General features: G+C 43.1%; 2 protein-coding genes across 4 annotated transcripts; both read right to left on the bottom strand.

Annotated features, from left to right (window-relative positions):
• Positions 1-174: 174 nt before the first annotated feature.
• On the bottom strand, positions 175-3,844 carry tp53i3 (tumor protein p53 inducible protein 3). 3 transcript variants are annotated; one of them, XM_071382167.1, is made up of 7 exons: positions 3,730-3,844; positions 3,278-3,322; positions 2,618-2,758; positions 2,082-2,349; positions 1,671-1,883; positions 1,254-1,450; positions 175-953 (listed from the first exon to the last, which is right to left on the bottom strand). In XM_071382167.1, exons 2-7 carry the CDS (start codon positions 3,308-3,310, stop codon positions 759-761), a joined length of 1,047 nt encoding a protein of 348 aa, XP_071238268.1. In that variant the 5' UTR covers positions 3,311-3,322; positions 3,730-3,844; the 3' UTR covers positions 175-758. The 3 variants fall into 3 exon arrangements, with proteins under 3 accessions (XP_071238268.1, XP_071238267.1, XP_071238269.1); XM_071382166.1 differs by lacking the exon at positions 3,730-3,844 and adding an exon at positions 3,411-3,579; XM_071382168.1 differs by lacking the exon at positions 3,730-3,844 and adding an exon at positions 3,411-3,582 and having other exon boundaries at positions 787-953; positions 1,249-1,450.
• Positions 3,845-5,872: 2,028 nt separating this feature from the next.
• Positions 5,873-14,924, bottom strand: LOC139563469 (centromere protein O-like). Its single transcript, XM_071382169.1, has 6 exons — positions 14,633-14,924; positions 14,323-14,483; positions 13,899-14,061; positions 9,854-10,125; positions 9,419-9,581; positions 5,873-6,732 (listed from the first exon to the last, which is right to left on the bottom strand). Exons 1-6 carry the CDS (start codon positions 14,649-14,651, stop codon positions 6,623-6,625), a joined length of 888 nt encoding a protein of 295 aa, XP_071238270.1. The 5' UTR covers positions 14,652-14,924; the 3' UTR covers positions 5,873-6,622.
• Between the last annotated feature and the right edge of the window lie 817 nt (positions 14,925-15,741).

Raw genomic sequence — 15,741 nt, 5'->3', positions numbered from 1 at the left:
TGTGGACATGTGCATAGCATATTTGCAGTGTTTCTTTCAAACATTCTTTGTGGGCCGACAGAACATGGAAATTCAACACATTGTATTACATAGGCTATAGAACATGTCTAATATAACGATTTAATGTGTGGTAATGATTAGTTATGAACAGAAAATAAATTATTACAAACAATATTTTTTGTTCTTGTTGAGAAAAAAAAAGTTTATTCTTGTTTATAATGAAATCACAGATGGGCCAAACAAATTGTACTATTACCAGTAACACAGTTTTTGTTTTAGACTAAGTAAAAAATAATATGCATAATTTGATTGAACAATAAACAGAAGGTGATACAAATACTGTTATGGTGAGGAGACACTGTCACCATAGTTACTGTAGTAGGAAACAGGAAAGCTTTATATCTAGCTTTCAACACAGTATTTATCAACTCGGTCACCTTATAACATTCAGGACATATGCATTCAACTACCTCGTACCTCTGCACATTGACTCAGTACAGGTACTCTTTGTATATAGCCTCATTATTTTATTGTGTTACTATTTCCCTTTTTCTTTTTTTCTAGCTCTGCATTGTTGGTTAAAGGCTTGTAAGTAAGCATTTCATTTTAAAGTCTACACCTGTTATATATGGCACATGTGACAAATAACATTTAATTTTGATATATGTTATAGAAGTGAATGGTCATAAACCAAGTTGCTCAACCAAATGTTGAGTTTGGAACTAGATGGAAAGATGACACCGTCACTAGAGGTCCCATCATTGTGGGTTCATGACATTGATTACAATCTTTCCCGTGTTTCTATTGGCTTCCATGTGTCTGTGAGCATCAGCTACCTGGTCCAGACTGAACATGCTGTCGATTACAGGCCTCAGGTGGCAGGGGGAGCTAGTCGGGTCTGAGAAGTGAGGTAGGGCCCTTTCTGAGAAGGCTCTCACCAGATCTGCTTTATACTGACAGGAGAAAACACAGGACCACACACTTCACATTTAGAAAGTAGTAACAAAGACAGGGTTCTAGGCTGGGGTAAGGCTAAAGTGTTTAATTGAATGGCATTTGAGTAATAGGTTCATATCCAACACATATTGAAAGTTTTACTTTGGGCATTATTGCACACAGAACATTTGTGTTGTCGGCTCTGCCTTTCACTGACATATTTTTTACTTTACATTATAATATTAGTTTCTACTGTGTAAATAATTTCCTCTCGTAGGACAAGCAACTGATCAATCAATCAATCATCCATACATCACCTGTAGACTGCGTGACCTGAGGAGGCTACAGAGGAGCTGTCCTCGTTTGGACAGCAGCTTGCCCAGTATGTCTCCTGTCACGGTCTTTCCTCCCATGAGGCCATATAGCACCCATCGTCCATCTGTGGCCAGACAGGCCACGTTCCTCTCCCAGTTGGACCCACCAATGCAGTCCAAGATGACGTTTGCTCCTCTGCCTGCACAAAGCTTGCCTGTTTAGTCTAGTTTGATCCAATGGTTTCTCTGGATACATCTCTCGCTGTATGGCTAAGATTTGTATCCACACACAATGATTTGTATGCATATGATACAATTATCAAATGAACTCACTCAATGTTGTAAGCAGTTCACGACACCCTAGATTCATTATTATGTGAAATGGCATTTATGTTCTCATTGATCTGATTATTAACTCACCTGCTGTAAAATCACTAACTTTCTCTGCAAAGTCCTCATGTTTGTAGTTGAAACCAGCAGCGGCTCCCAGTGTCTCTGCCATCTGTAGTTTCTCAGAGCTTCCTGCAGTAACTATGGGAATAGCCCCAGCCAATCGGACCAGCTGGACAGCGGCAGTCCCCACCCCACTGGCCCCAGCATGCACCAACACTATCTCTCCTTCCTTCACCTGAGCTACAAAAGAAGAGATTGAACATACATCTACAAGTCTGGGTTTCCTGATCGGTGCTTTGATTAAATGCCTGAATGCAAATATGAAATAGCCTTTCTTGGCTCTGCAGGTCTCTTTTGGAAAAGAGGTCTTCTGACCTCAATAGGACTTCCTGGTTAAATAAAGGTTAAAGTAAAATAAAACATGCTATAGAGGCCTACCTACAAAGTGCAGGAGCTGAAATGCAGTGAGCCAGGCCTCAGGTATGGCAGCAGCCTGGTAGACAGTGAGATGAGTGGGGATAGACATGAGAAGCTCTTCTGGAACAGCCACATACTCGGCATACCCTCCTCCAGAGAGTAGGGTCATGACCCGGTCCCCTAGCCTCCAGCACTGCCTAACCCCTGGGCCAACGCTGGCCACCGTACCAGCCGCCTCCAAACCCAGGACCTCACTCTCACCAGGTGGAGCGGGGTACAGTCCTTTCCTCTGTCAAAAATAGAAACAACAACTTTAGTATCTTAGCATAACAATAGTTAACATAATATTTGCAATCCACTTCAGTGTTCAGTTAACAATCGAGCCTTCTGAAAATTAACCTCTGTGACTGTCCAATAGCTTGCTATAGGTGACGCTATATAGCCATAGGCTTAGAGTGATCCTGTGACTGTCCAATAGGAGGTGAAAGAAGTGACAAAGACTTTGTTGTTGATCGTAGAGCCATAGATTAATATTCATATGGTCTATAGGGGTATACCTGCAATGTGTCAGCCCTGTTCAGAGCGGTTGCATGGACTCTGATGAGGACTTTTCCATGTTCAGGTTGAGGTCTGGGGACATTCCTCAACAGCATACTCTCTGGTCCCCCTGGTGTGTCAATACACACTGCCGTCATCATCTGATAACCATTCATAAATAATTAATAAATAATTGTATTTGGCAGACGCCTTCAGGACACTCAAAGCCACATTACATTGAGAGTACATAAAATCATGTTCAGGTTCAAATGAATTTTATTCCACAGAGGAATAGAGAATAAAATCAATAATTCAATAGCGATCCAATTATGGGGCGGCAAGTAGCCTAGTGGTTAGAGCGTTGGACTAGTAACCAAAATGTCGAAAGATTGAATCCCCGAGCTGACAAGGTAAAAATCTGTCGTTCTGCCCCTGAACAAGGCAGGTAACCCACTGTTCCTAGGCCGTCATTGAAAATAAGAATTTGTACTTTTAACTGACTTGCCTAGTTAAATAAAGGTAAAATAAATAAATAAAAATACATAAAGACAAAGCTTTGCTCTACGTGTGTTGTATGACAAGCCAATTTCAGCGTACTTCTGCATCTGACTACATCTGTTCCTTTGGGGAAATATTGCATAATAAAAGCGTATTAAATACTTTATTAATAAGGTACTTGCATTGTTTTCTGATGGTCTCTGATGTTGTGACATGTCTTCAAGAACCTTGAATGAAAAAACAAGTTCGTAACTGACTTACAAACAAAACATCTGTAGCCCATTGATACAATAAATGCGTTGAAGATAGGCCTACTTGAGCAAAGTTTACGCATTGTTGATTGAGGTAGCGCAACAATGTAGCCATTGACAACGTAGTAAAATCGCCAGATATTTTGTTGCGAGTATTGGCTACATTGTTTACACTTCCTATCACCTCGCCAATGTGGGCAGAAAGTTGTCCGAACTATCGAACATCTCTCGAGCTCATTCTACCACACAACAGAAGAGGGCAATGAACTTAATGAATTACAGAAATATGTTATGTAAGCTAAGAAAAAAGAACATTGCACAACAAGAGGTGCTGCAAATAAAGCATTATAATAATCTTGAAAGCTTGTTTTTAGGCTACTTACCAAAAGAGCTCAACAATTCCCAGAGAATGTGCTTGTAGTGGGTTTATGAGTTGCCTGATTGTAATTCCTCCTACCCGCTGCCCCCCACTTCATAGTTGTAGTGAGGGAACAAGATCAAGCTAAAGAATTACCTTTCATAACTGTTTGAAATTAAACATGAACCAAAGATTATAGGCTACACTCTGAAATACGCCAATTTTATGAAATTGTGACAGCCAGCAGACTAATAACCATGTAAGGACTGGGTTATTACACAACACTGTGATAATCCTCAACACATAATTAGAGAACAGTAACACACATTCAATTCCCTACCACCCCTGGGAGAAATACAATAACCCTACAACAATGCTTGCTTAGATGTCATAGCAGCCAACACTCCCCCGTGTAGCCTATCCAGAGTAGCCTACTGTTCTGCTCGCATCCACACCTCAAAAAGGTAACAGAGCAACATCGTGGGAAACTGTAGACACATGCTTGTGATACAGGTCGTCGTTCATTGACCAGGTAAGACAATTTGATGAAACCTTGACTTGCAAGTGAAACTTCATGGATATATTGAATAAGAATATATTTAGTTATGGTAATGTCTGGGTGAGTATTGTTAATGTGATGAAAACAGGAACAAATAGAGAAGTCAAAAACGAATATTCCTTTTTATTCCCAAGCACCATGATAAGGCATGATCTGGATATGACCGAGGTGGTCAACCGCAAGAGACCAAAGTCTGTTCTGGATGTGAGGTTTCTGAATCACCAGGAGGACATTATTCTTCAACACAAACTGACCCTGTTAGACATGAGGCACAGGTACACCCTCAGAGTTCTGTGTCAGGATAGAAACTCACTGATGATGGAACACAGGAAACTACTACTTCTCAAAGTCTGTGAACCTTGTGCCACTATCAACAAAACCATGAAAGAGATATCCAAAACTAAAAAGGCAAGGATGGATCGTGCCGTCTCTGCCTCTGACAACAGACGGTTGTACTCCAGTAAATCCCTTTCCATCGACAGAGGAAAACGAGTCTCATGTTGGCAGACATCAAACAGTAATGTCATTGTAGAGAAACCTAGAATGGTTGGGGTTGAGGCTAGAGGAACATCAATGCTGAGCTTGAGGAGATCTCAGTCAGCACAGCCCAAAACCGTACACTCTGCCAATCACAGAGAGACAGAGACAGGACACTCTGCCAATCACAGAGAGACACAAGCAAGGGCAGGGCACTCTGCCAAGCACAGAGAGACACAAGCAAGGGCAGGGCACTCTGCCAATCACAGAGAGACAGAGACAGGACACTCTGCCAATCACAGAGAGACACAAGCATGGGCAGGGCACTCTGCCAAGCACAGAGAGACAGAAGCAAGGGAAGGACACTCTGCCAATCACAGAGAGACACAAGCAGGGGAAGGACACTCTGCCAATCACAGAGAGACACAAGCAAGGGCAGGGCACTCTGCCAAGCACAGAGAGACAGAGGCAGGACACTCTGCCAAGCACAGAGAGACACAAGCAAGGGCAGGGCACTCTGCCAAGCACAGAGAGACAGAGGCAGGACACTCTGCCAAGCACAGAGAGACAGAGGCAAGGGAAGGACACTCTGCCAAACACAGAGAGACAGAGGCAGGACACTCTGCCAAACACAGAGAGACAGAGGCAGGACACTCTGCCAAACACAGAGAAACAGAGGCAGGGGTGTTTTCTATCATGCAGCTGAGGCAAATATCCACTATCGACTCTATCTCAGAAAAGGAGCTGGCCAGCCAACAGCAACATGCTAGAGGAGAGAAGGAGAGACTCAAACAATGTCAGCAGGATATGCTAAGCCAGAAAATAAACAACTTTCTGAAAAAACTTGACAACACTTGTAATGAGCAGATAGAAACATGACAAGAGGTATTTCTTTCACCGGTCAGATGAAAACACGTTATACCACTTTTTTTGAGAAACCTGATCTTCGTATCGTGTTTCGTGTAGACTATTTTGTTTCCTAGTAACCTTTGTGAAGTAATTATCCACTTTTGAAAGACTGTAAATGCAGACCATCAGGTTTCCTCTGTGAGGTAAATCTCGGGTAGCTTAGGGGAATAGTGCCACTGCTTTTAGTTAACTGATGCAGTCAAATAAATCAAGACAACACCAATTTAGCTTAGCGAAACATACTGTATTGTTGTCATTATATTGCAAACACGGTTGTCAAACTTGAGAAAAATGGGTACTTTACTTTTTTATTAACAAAAATATATACATGTGCAAACAATGTTGAATAAGCGAAAGGGAATAGCAAGTACATTAACTTTTACATTAACTCAAAAAGATATACACTGAGTGGACAAAACATTAAGAACACCTGCTCTTTCCATGACATAGACTGACCAGGTGAATCCAGGTGAAAGCTATGATCCCTTATTGATGTCACTTGTTAAACCCACTTCAATCAGTGTAGATGAAGGGGAGGACACAGGTTAAAGAAGGATGTTTAAGCCTTGAGACATGGATTGTGTATGTGTGCCATTCAGAGGTTGAATGTACAAGACAAAAGATTTAAGTGTCTTTGAACGGGGTATGGTAGTAGGTGCCAGGCGCACCAGTCTACCACCCAAAGTAGATCCAGCCAAATTGACACAACTGTGAAAAGCACTGGAGTCAATATGGGCCAGCATCCCCGTGGAACGCTTTCGACTCCATGCCCCAACAAATTGAGGCTGTTCTGAGGGCAAAAGGTGGTGTGCAAATCAATATTACTTCCTAATGTTTGGTAAACTCATAACAGACAACTACTAGATAGTGACTGCCAATGAAATGAGTATAAAAAGACATGTTAAATAAATGAAATACATTGACATAAACAACTGTTCAGTCTTGAGCGTATTTACAGCATACTGTGATCAGACTAAGCGATACTGCCAGTCTTCTTCATGGTCACCAAGGCTGTGTGTAATGGAGTCTCCAGGAGTAGGGCTTGGTTCTTCTTCCATTGTGGAGAACTCGCCAGCGCAGTGTCTATACACACACATTAAGGATAAAAACTGACTTGTGCATAGATACAAATAACATCCTCAATCAACACACACACACACACACACACACACACACACGTTCAAAAGTTTGGGGTCACTTAGAAATGTCCTGGTTTTTGAAAGAAAAGTTTTAAAAATTGTCCATTAAAATAACACCAAATTGATCAGAAATACAGTGTACACATTGTAAATGTTGTAAATGTCTATTGTAGCTGGAAACTGCTGATTTTTAATGGAATATCTACATAGGCGTACAGAGGCCCATTATCAGCAACCATCACTCCTGTGTTCCAATGCCACGTTGTGTGAGCTAATCCAAGTTTAGCATTTTAAAAGGCTAATTGATCATTAGAAAAAAACCTTTTGCAATTATGTTAGCACAGCTGAAAACTGTTGTTCTGATTAAAGAAGCAATAAAACTGGCCTTCTTTAAACTAGTTGAGTATCTGGCGCATCAGCATTTGTGGGTTCGATTACAGGCTCAAAATGTCCAGAAACAAAGACCTTTCTTCAGAAACTCGTCAGACTATTCTTGTTCTAAGAAATTAAGGCTATTCCATGCGAGAAATTGCAAAGAAACTGAAGATCTCGTACAACGCTGTGTAATACTCCCTTCACAGAACAGCGCAAACTGGCTCTAACCAGATTAGAAAGAAGAGTGGGAGGCCCCGGTGCACAACTGAGGAAGAGGACAAGTACAGTGTCTAGTTTGAGAAACCGACGCCTCACAAGTCCTCAACTGGCAACTTCATTAAATAGTACCTGCAAAACATCAGTCTCAATGTCAACAGTGAATGCTGGCCTTCTAGGCAGACTTCCTCTGTCCAGTGTCTGTGTTATTTTGCCCATCTTAATCTTTAATTTTTATTGGCCAGTCTGAGATATGGCTTTTTCTTTGCAACTATGCCTAGAAAGCCAGCATCCCAGAGTCACCTCTTTACTGTTGACATTGAGACTGGTGTTTTGCAGGTACTATTTAATGAAGCTGCCAGTTGAGGACTTGTGAGGCGTCTGTCTCTGTTTACACACACACACACACACACACACACACACACACACACACACACACACACACACACACACACACACACACACACACACACACACACACACACACACACACACACACACACACACACACACACACACACACACACACACACACCTTGACTTTTTCCACATTTTGGTGTTACAGCCTGCGTTTAAAATTGCTTAAATGGAGAACTTTTGTTACTAGCCTACACCCCATAATATCAAAAGTGAAATGATGTTTTTCAAAATGTTCACAAATTATTTAAAAATGAAAAGCTGAAATGTCAATAAGTATTCGACCTCTTTGTTAAGGCAAACTTAAATAAGTTCAGGAGACACATACAAATTGTAAGGTCCCTCAGTCGAGCAGTGAATGTCAAAACATAGAATTAACCACAAAGACCAGGGAGGTTTTCCAATGCCTCGCAAAGAAGGGCACTTATTGGTAGATGAGCATGAAATGTAATATCCATTTGAGCATGGTGAAGTTATTAATTACACTTTAGATGGTATATCAATACACATAGTCACTACAAAGATACAGGCGTCCTTCCTAACTCAGTTACCGGAGAGGAAGGAAACTGCTCAGGGGTTTCACCATGAGGCCAATGGTGACTTTAAAACAGTTAGAGTTTAATGGCTGTGATAGGAGATAACTGAGGGTGGATCAACATTGTAGTTACTCCACAATACTAACCTAACTGAAAGAAAGGAAAAGAAGGATCCTGTACAGAATACAAATATTTCAAAACATGCATCCTGTTCGCAACAAGGCACTAAACTAATACTGCAAAACATTTGGCAAAGCAATGAACCCTTTGTCCTGAATATAAAGTGTTATGTTTGGGGCAAATCCAATAGAACACAGAGTATAACTCCATATTTTCAAGCATAGTGGTGGCTGGATCATGCTATGGGTATGCTTGTAATCGTTAAGGACTGGGGAGTTTTTCAGGATAAAAAATAAACGTAATGGAGCTAAGTACAGGCTAAATCCTAGAGGAAAACCTGGTTCAGTCTGCTTTCCACCAGACACTGGGAAATGAATTCACCTTTCAGCAGGACAATAACAAAACACAAGGCCAAATCTACACAGGAGTTGCTTGTCATGAAGATAGTGAATGTTCCCGAGCTACAGTTTTGACTTAAATCTACTTAAAAATCTATGGCAAGACCTGAAAAGGTTGTCTAACAATGATCAACAACCAATATGACAGAGCTTGAAGAATAATGGACAACTTTGTCATAATGGGGTATAGTGTGTATATGGGTGAGATTTAAAAAAATCCATTTCATTTTGAATTCAGGCTAGAACAGAACAAAATGTAGAATAAGTCAAGGGGTATGAATACTTTCTGAAGACGCTGTATATATATATTTTTTTACATCCTTTAAAACATCCATAGATTAGAAAACATAAGCATTGCTCGGTACGCTCCGGTACGCTCAAAGGTTAATATTATCGACACTCCGGTCACTTCAAGGTTAAAGATGCACTATGCAGAAATCGCTCCGCCATTTCCTGGTTGCAAAAATTCTAAATACATATTGCAACTTTAATATTATCATTGCTCCGGTACACTCATTTACACTGAAAGGTTCATATTATGTATTCAGTTGGTGTTTATGAGTTGTACCTTCAGACTCTATGTTGACCCGGGTGGGCAGGCGCTGTGTGTGGTCGGCATACTGCAGTGTACACAGTGTAGTCTCGGCCTTCTCTCCTGGTATAGTGAACATCAGCACCAGTATAGTACAGAGAGCATTACTTTCCGCCACCTGAACAGAGCTATGGATCTCCTGGAAGCAGACAGAGAACAGGGCAGAAGACTGGTCTAGACATTTTGTATATAATAGGAGCCTTCAGAGCAAACATAACGTAGTCATCTGACATACTGTGTACAGCTATCACAACAAAGGTTTCTGGTACTATGTTCTTACACCTCTCTTTACTTTGAGCAGACAATAACATTGTATTTTTAGATCTGCATAATATGCATAATATATGAAAATGGATTAATATTCCATTTCAGATATCAATGTGGATGACTGGTACACTAATACGCTGGTACCTTGGTGAGGTGTAGCTGCTGCTTGCGGCCAGCGTAGGCATTGAGATACTGGCTGAGGGTGTCCAGGAAATCCCTGATGTCTGTCTGCATGTTGCCCTGCGTAACAAGCCTCTCCAAGGGGATGAACGGAGGGATGTTATGCCGGCAGATCCTCAGGTTAGACCCCAGATCTATCTCCAGGTTATATGTCTCAAGGTAGACGCCTTTGTATGCAGTGGCCAACGAGACACACACTCCTTTACCTTTACGAGTCTGGAGGACATCATACCCACCTGAGAAAGACAACGAAGGGGAAAGAGGCGTGGATGGATGGTTGGTGATATTGTCTAAAGAGTTTCTATACCACACACACACACACACACACACACACACACACACACACACACACACACACACACACACACACACACACACACACACACACACACACACACACACACACACACACACACACACACACACACACACACACACACAGAGAGAGAGAGAGACAGAGATCGGATGTTATTCCGGCGCCGAAAAGAGATGGCCGCCTCGCTTCGCGTTCATTGGAAAATATGCAGTATTTTGTTTTTTTACGTGTTATTTCTTACATCGGTACCCCAGGTAATCTTAGGTTTCATTACATACAGTCGGGAGGAACTACTGAATATACGATTAACGTCAACTCATCATCGTTCCTACCAGGAATATGACTTTCCCGAAACGGATCCAGTGTTTTGCCTTCCACCCAATACAATGGATCTGATCCCAGCCGGCGACCCTGTGCGACGCCGAAAAAGGGGAAAACGAGGCGGTCTCGTGGTCAGGCTTCGGAGACGGGCACATCGCGCTCCACTCCCTAGCATACTACTCGCCAATGTCCAGTCTCTTGACAATAAGGTTGATGAAATCCGAGCACGGGTAGCATTCCAGAGAGACATCAGGGATTGCAACGTGCTCTGCTTCACGGAAACATGGCTAACTCAAGGGACGCTAACGGAGTCGGTGCAGCCAGCTGGTTTCTTCATGCATCGCGCCGACAGAAACAAACATCTTTCCGGTAAGAAGAGGGGCGGGGGGGTATGCCTTATGATTAACGAGAAGTGGTGTGATCATCATAACAACACACAGGAACTCAAGTCATTCTGTTCACCTGATCTAGAACTCCTCACAATCAAATGTCGACCGCATTATCTACCAAGGGAATTCTCTTCAATCATAATCACAGCCGTATATATTCCCCCCCAAGCAGACACATCGATGGCCCTGAACGAACTTTATCGGACTCTTTGTAAACTGGAAACCACACACCCTGAGGCTGCATTCATCGTAGCTGGGGATTTTAACAAGGCTAATCTAAAAACAAAACTCCCTAAATTCTATCAGCATATCGATTGTGCTACCAGGGCTGGAAAAACACTAGACCATTGTTATACTAATTTCCGCGACGCTTATAAGGCCCTCCCCCGCCCCCCTTTCGGAAAAGCTGACCACGACTCCATTTTGTTGATTCCAGCCTACAAACAGAAACTCAAACAACAAGCTCCCGCGCTCAGGTCTGTTCAACGCTGGTCCGACCAATCTGAATCCACGCTTCAAGACTGCTTCGATCACGCGGATTGGAATATGTTCCGCATCGCGTCCAACAACAATATTGACGAATATGCTGATTCGGTGAGCGAGTTCATTAGGAAGTGCATTGACGATGTCGTACCCACAGCAACGATAAAAACATTCCCAAACCAGAAACCGTGGATTGACGGCAGCATTCGCGTGAAACTGAAAGCGCGAACCACTGCTTTTAACCAGGGCAAGGTGACCGGAAGCATGACCGAATACAAACAGTGTAGCTATTCTCTCCGCAAGGCAATCAAACAGGCTAAGTCTCAGTACAGAGACAAAATCGAGTCGCAATTCAACAGCTCAGACACAAGAGGTATGTGGCAGGGTCTACAGTCAATCACGGATTACAAAAAGAAAACCAGCCCCGTCGCGGACCAGGATGTCTTGCTCCCAGACAGGCTAAACAACTTTTTTGCCCGCTTTGAGGACAATACAGTGCCACTGACACGGCCCCCTAACAAAACCTGCGGGCTCTCCTTCACTGCAGCCGAGGTGAGTAAAACATTTAAACGTGTTAACCCTCGCAAGGCTGCAGGCCCAGACGGCATTCCCAGCCGCGTCCTCAGAGCATGCGCAGACCAGCTGGCTGGTGTGTTTACGGACATATTCAATCAATCCTTATCCCAGTCTGCTGTTCCCACATGCTTCAAGAGGGCCACCATTGTTCCTGTTCCCAAGAAAGCTAAGGTAACTGAGCTAAACGACTACCGCCCCGTAGCACTCACTTCCGTCATCATGAAGTGCTTTGAGAGACTAGTCAAGGACCATATCACCTCCACCCTACCGGACACCCTAGACCCACTCCAATTTGCTTACCGACCCAATAGGTCCACAGACGACGCAATCGCAACCACACTGCACACTGCCCTAACCCATCTGGACAAGAGGAATACCCATGTGAGAATGCTGTTCATCGATTACAGCTCAGCATTTAACACCATAGTACCCTCCAAACTCGTCATCAAGCTCGAGACCCTGGGTCTCGACCCCGCCCTGTGCAACTGGGTCCTGGACTTCCTGACGGGCCGCCCCCAGGTGGTGAGGGTAGGTAACAACATCTCCACCCCGCTGATCCTCAACACTGGGGCCCCACAAGGGTGCGTTCTGAGCCCTCTCCTGTACTCCCTGTTCACCCACGACTGCGTGGCCATGCACGCCTCCAACTCAATCATCAAGTTTGCGGATGACACTACAGTGGTAGGCTTGATTACCAACAACGACGAGACGGCCTACAGGGAGGAGGTGAGGGCCCTCGGAGTGTGGTGTCAGGAAAATAACCTCACACTCAACGTCAACAAAACAAAGGAGATGATTGTGGACTTCAGGAAACAGCAGAGGGAGCACCCCCCTATCCACATCGACGGGTCAGTAGTGGAGAAGGTGGAAAGTTTTAAGTTCCTCGGTGTACACATCACGGACAAACTGAATTGGTCCACCCACACAGACAGCGTTGTGAAGAAGGCGCAGCAGCGCCTCTTCAACCTCAGGAGGCTGAAGAAATTCGGCTTGTCACCAAAAGCACTCACAAACTTCTACAGATGCACAATCGAGAGCATCCTGTCGGGCTGTATCACCGCCTGGTACGGCAACTGCTCCGCCCACAACCGTAAGGCTCTCCAGAGGGTAGTGAGGTCTGCAGAACGCATCACCAGGGGCAAACTACCTGCCCTCCAGGACACCTACACCACCCGATGTCACAGGAAGGCCATAAAGATCATCAAGGACAACAACCACCCAAGCCACTGCCTGTTCACCCCGCTATCATCCAGAAGGCGAGGTCAGTACAGGTGCATCAAAGCAGGGACCGAGAGACTGAAAAACAGCTTCTATCTCAAGGCCATCAGACTGTTAAACAGCCACCACTAACATTTAGCGGCCGCTGCCAACATACTGACTCAACTCCAGCCACTTTAAAAATGGGAATTGATGGAAATTATGTAAAAATGTACCACTAGCCACTTTAAACAATGCCACTTAATACAATGTTTACATACCCTACATTACCCATCTCATATGTATATACTGTACTCTATATCATCTACTGCATCTTGCCATCTTTATGTAATACATGTACCACTAGCCACTTTAAACTATGCCACTTTATGTTTACATACCCTACAGTACTCATCTCATATGTATATACCGTACTCTATACCATCTACTGCATCTGCGATGCCGTTCTGTACCACCACTCATTCATATATCTTTATGTACATATTCTTTATCCCTTTACACTTGTGTGTGTGTGTAAGGTAGTAGTTGTGGAATTGTTAGGTTAGATTACTGTTGGTTATTACTGCATTGTCGGAACTAGAAGCACAAGCATTTCGCTACACTCGCATTAACATCTGCTAACCATGTGTATGTGACTAATAAAATTTGATTTGATTTGATTTGGATTTGATAGATCGTTGATCATATTTGGGTTATAAGTACCTACCTATAAGATGGTGAGCATGAAGCAGGTCCTTCAGTTGTGTGTGTCTGGCCATCATCAGCAGAAGTTGTGAGTTATCTGAGCCATCTTCCAGGTCATCAATATCCTCATTCCTCTCATATGGAACACCTGTTCGGTCCAGTAGAGTTCTCATCTCCTGGAGAGACTAGAAAGGAATACATCATGTTGAACTACTGTAAGCTCTGAGCAGCAGCCTACGACCACACATTGACTTCTCAGATTCACCTGCAACCTGTGTTAACTGTTTGATACTATTTAAAACCAAGGTTATGTACATTTGTAAACATTCTATAACAACACCTCCACCTATTAGTAAGCATCCATTTATTCAGATAATAAATTATAGCTACTGCCAGGTAATGCGACATCAGTATAAGTGATCTCAGAAATGATCTAGCCAGTTTACCGTGTTTGCCTTTATTTCAACTTTTAACTGGTCTCTTTTACTGAGGAGTGCCTGTAGGTTTGCACTCAGCTCTTCCTGGCGACCTCTCTGCCGAAGCTCCTGCTGCTGCAATTCCAAGTTGTTCGCCTCCATTTCCAACATGGTCAAGTGCCCCAAAACACCTGGGGATATATAAAAAAAAAAGGTTGGATAATAAATTATAACCAACGAGCATGGTAAATTACACACATGTAAGACCAATCTACTCAAACATGACATTTGTACGAACTCTTCATAATGCAAAAACAGTTATAACGTTATTTGACGTTACCTTTTCTCGCTTCTTCCATTGTGTCCTCCGTGTGAGCTAGCTAGTGTAGTTTTGAAAGTTGTCAGCAAAGATTGAACAATGTTTGATACGCGTAAGTGAATGCCAAAATAAAACTAATGACGCGTGCATGGAGTTATTAAGTAAAGAGATATCTAGTAACTCTTAATAACATATGCACATTAGGTCACTTCAATTTGGCGGCTAGATTTCCAACCCGGAAGAAAATCAAAACAAACTGTCTTCTTTTTTCTTTTCTTTTTTCTTCTTTTTTGGCCGGGGTAGGCGGTCATTGTAAATAAGAATTTGTTCTTAACTGACTTGCCTAGTTAAATAAAGGTTACATTTAAAAATAAATAATAATAATAATCGCATCCAACTTTTAAGCCGTACACCGCCACCTACTGTACTGGAGTGTGAGTACAGTCACAGCCTACATACAATACACTAAATTTTCTTCATTAGTCCTGTTCCTATTAAAGAGTGAAATAGAGCCCAAGACACCACTCCCCCCCCCCCCCCCCCCTTCCCATTACATCACCCAAACCTCAACCCTGACCAGCCTCTCTAAACCGTTCACACAATCTGCATCTCAGGCACTGCATCTCAATGCTAGAGGCATCATTACAGACCCTGGTTCAATTCCAGGCTGTATCACAAATGGCTGTGATTGGGAGTCCCATAGGGTGGCACACAATTGGCCCAGTGTTGTCCGGTTTAGGTTTTGACCCGGGTAGGCAATGACATTTTTCCCGGAGAAGGTGGACTCTTGCCTTTTGACAGATCCATTTGTGGTTTCAGGCTGGGTGAGAAAGGAGTTGGGTGCAGTTGAATCAGTGAAGGTAACCTGTAACGTTAGTGGACTTGTGATATCTTTTTGTGTTTCTTCTGATCAGAGGGAGCAGGCACTCGGTGAGTCAGAGTCTCTACCAGACAAAGTCATGTTAGGATATAGCAGTTATCCTTTAGAGCCTTTTGTGCTGAATCCACTGCTCTGTTTCAGGTGCAACATTTATGGTCATGTCATAGCAGTGTGTAGGAAGGAGATTCCAAGATGTGGGAAGTGTGCACGAGGGCATGGGATAGAAGATTGTGTAGTTTTGGTGGATAAA

Source organism: Salvelinus alpinus, chromosome 34, assembly GCF_045679555.1.
Source record: "Salvelinus alpinus chromosome 34, SLU_Salpinus.1, whole genome shotgun sequence".
Lineage (NCBI taxonomy): Eukaryota > Metazoa > Chordata > Actinopteri > Salmoniformes > Salmonidae > Salvelinus > Salvelinus alpinus.
Note: the sequence above shows the minus strand (reverse complement) of the source record. Positions and strands in the feature narration are given on the sequence as shown.

Coding starts and splice junctions, on each gene's coding strand:
- tp53i3 (XM_071382166.1), bottom strand. CDS start 3,461: ATGGCTACATTGTTGCGCTACCTCAATCAACAATGCGTAAACTTTGCT. Junction 3,323..3,410: donor AATGCGTAAACTTTGCTCAA/GTAGGCCTATCT, acceptor TTTTCATTCAAG/GTTCTTGAAGACATGTCACA. Junction 2,759..3,277: donor AGAGACCATCAGAAAACAAT/GCAAGTACCTTA, acceptor AATGGTTATCAG/ATGATGACGGCAGTGTGTAT.
- LOC139563469 (XM_071382169.1), bottom strand. Junction 14,062..14,322: donor TTGAAATAAAGGCAAACACG/GTAAACTGGCTA, acceptor ATTCCTTTCTAG/TCTCTCCAGGAGATGAGAAC. Junction 9,582..9,853: donor AGCAGCTACACCTCACCAAG/GTACCAGCGTAT, acceptor GTCTGCTTCCAG/GAGATCCATAGCTCTGTTCA.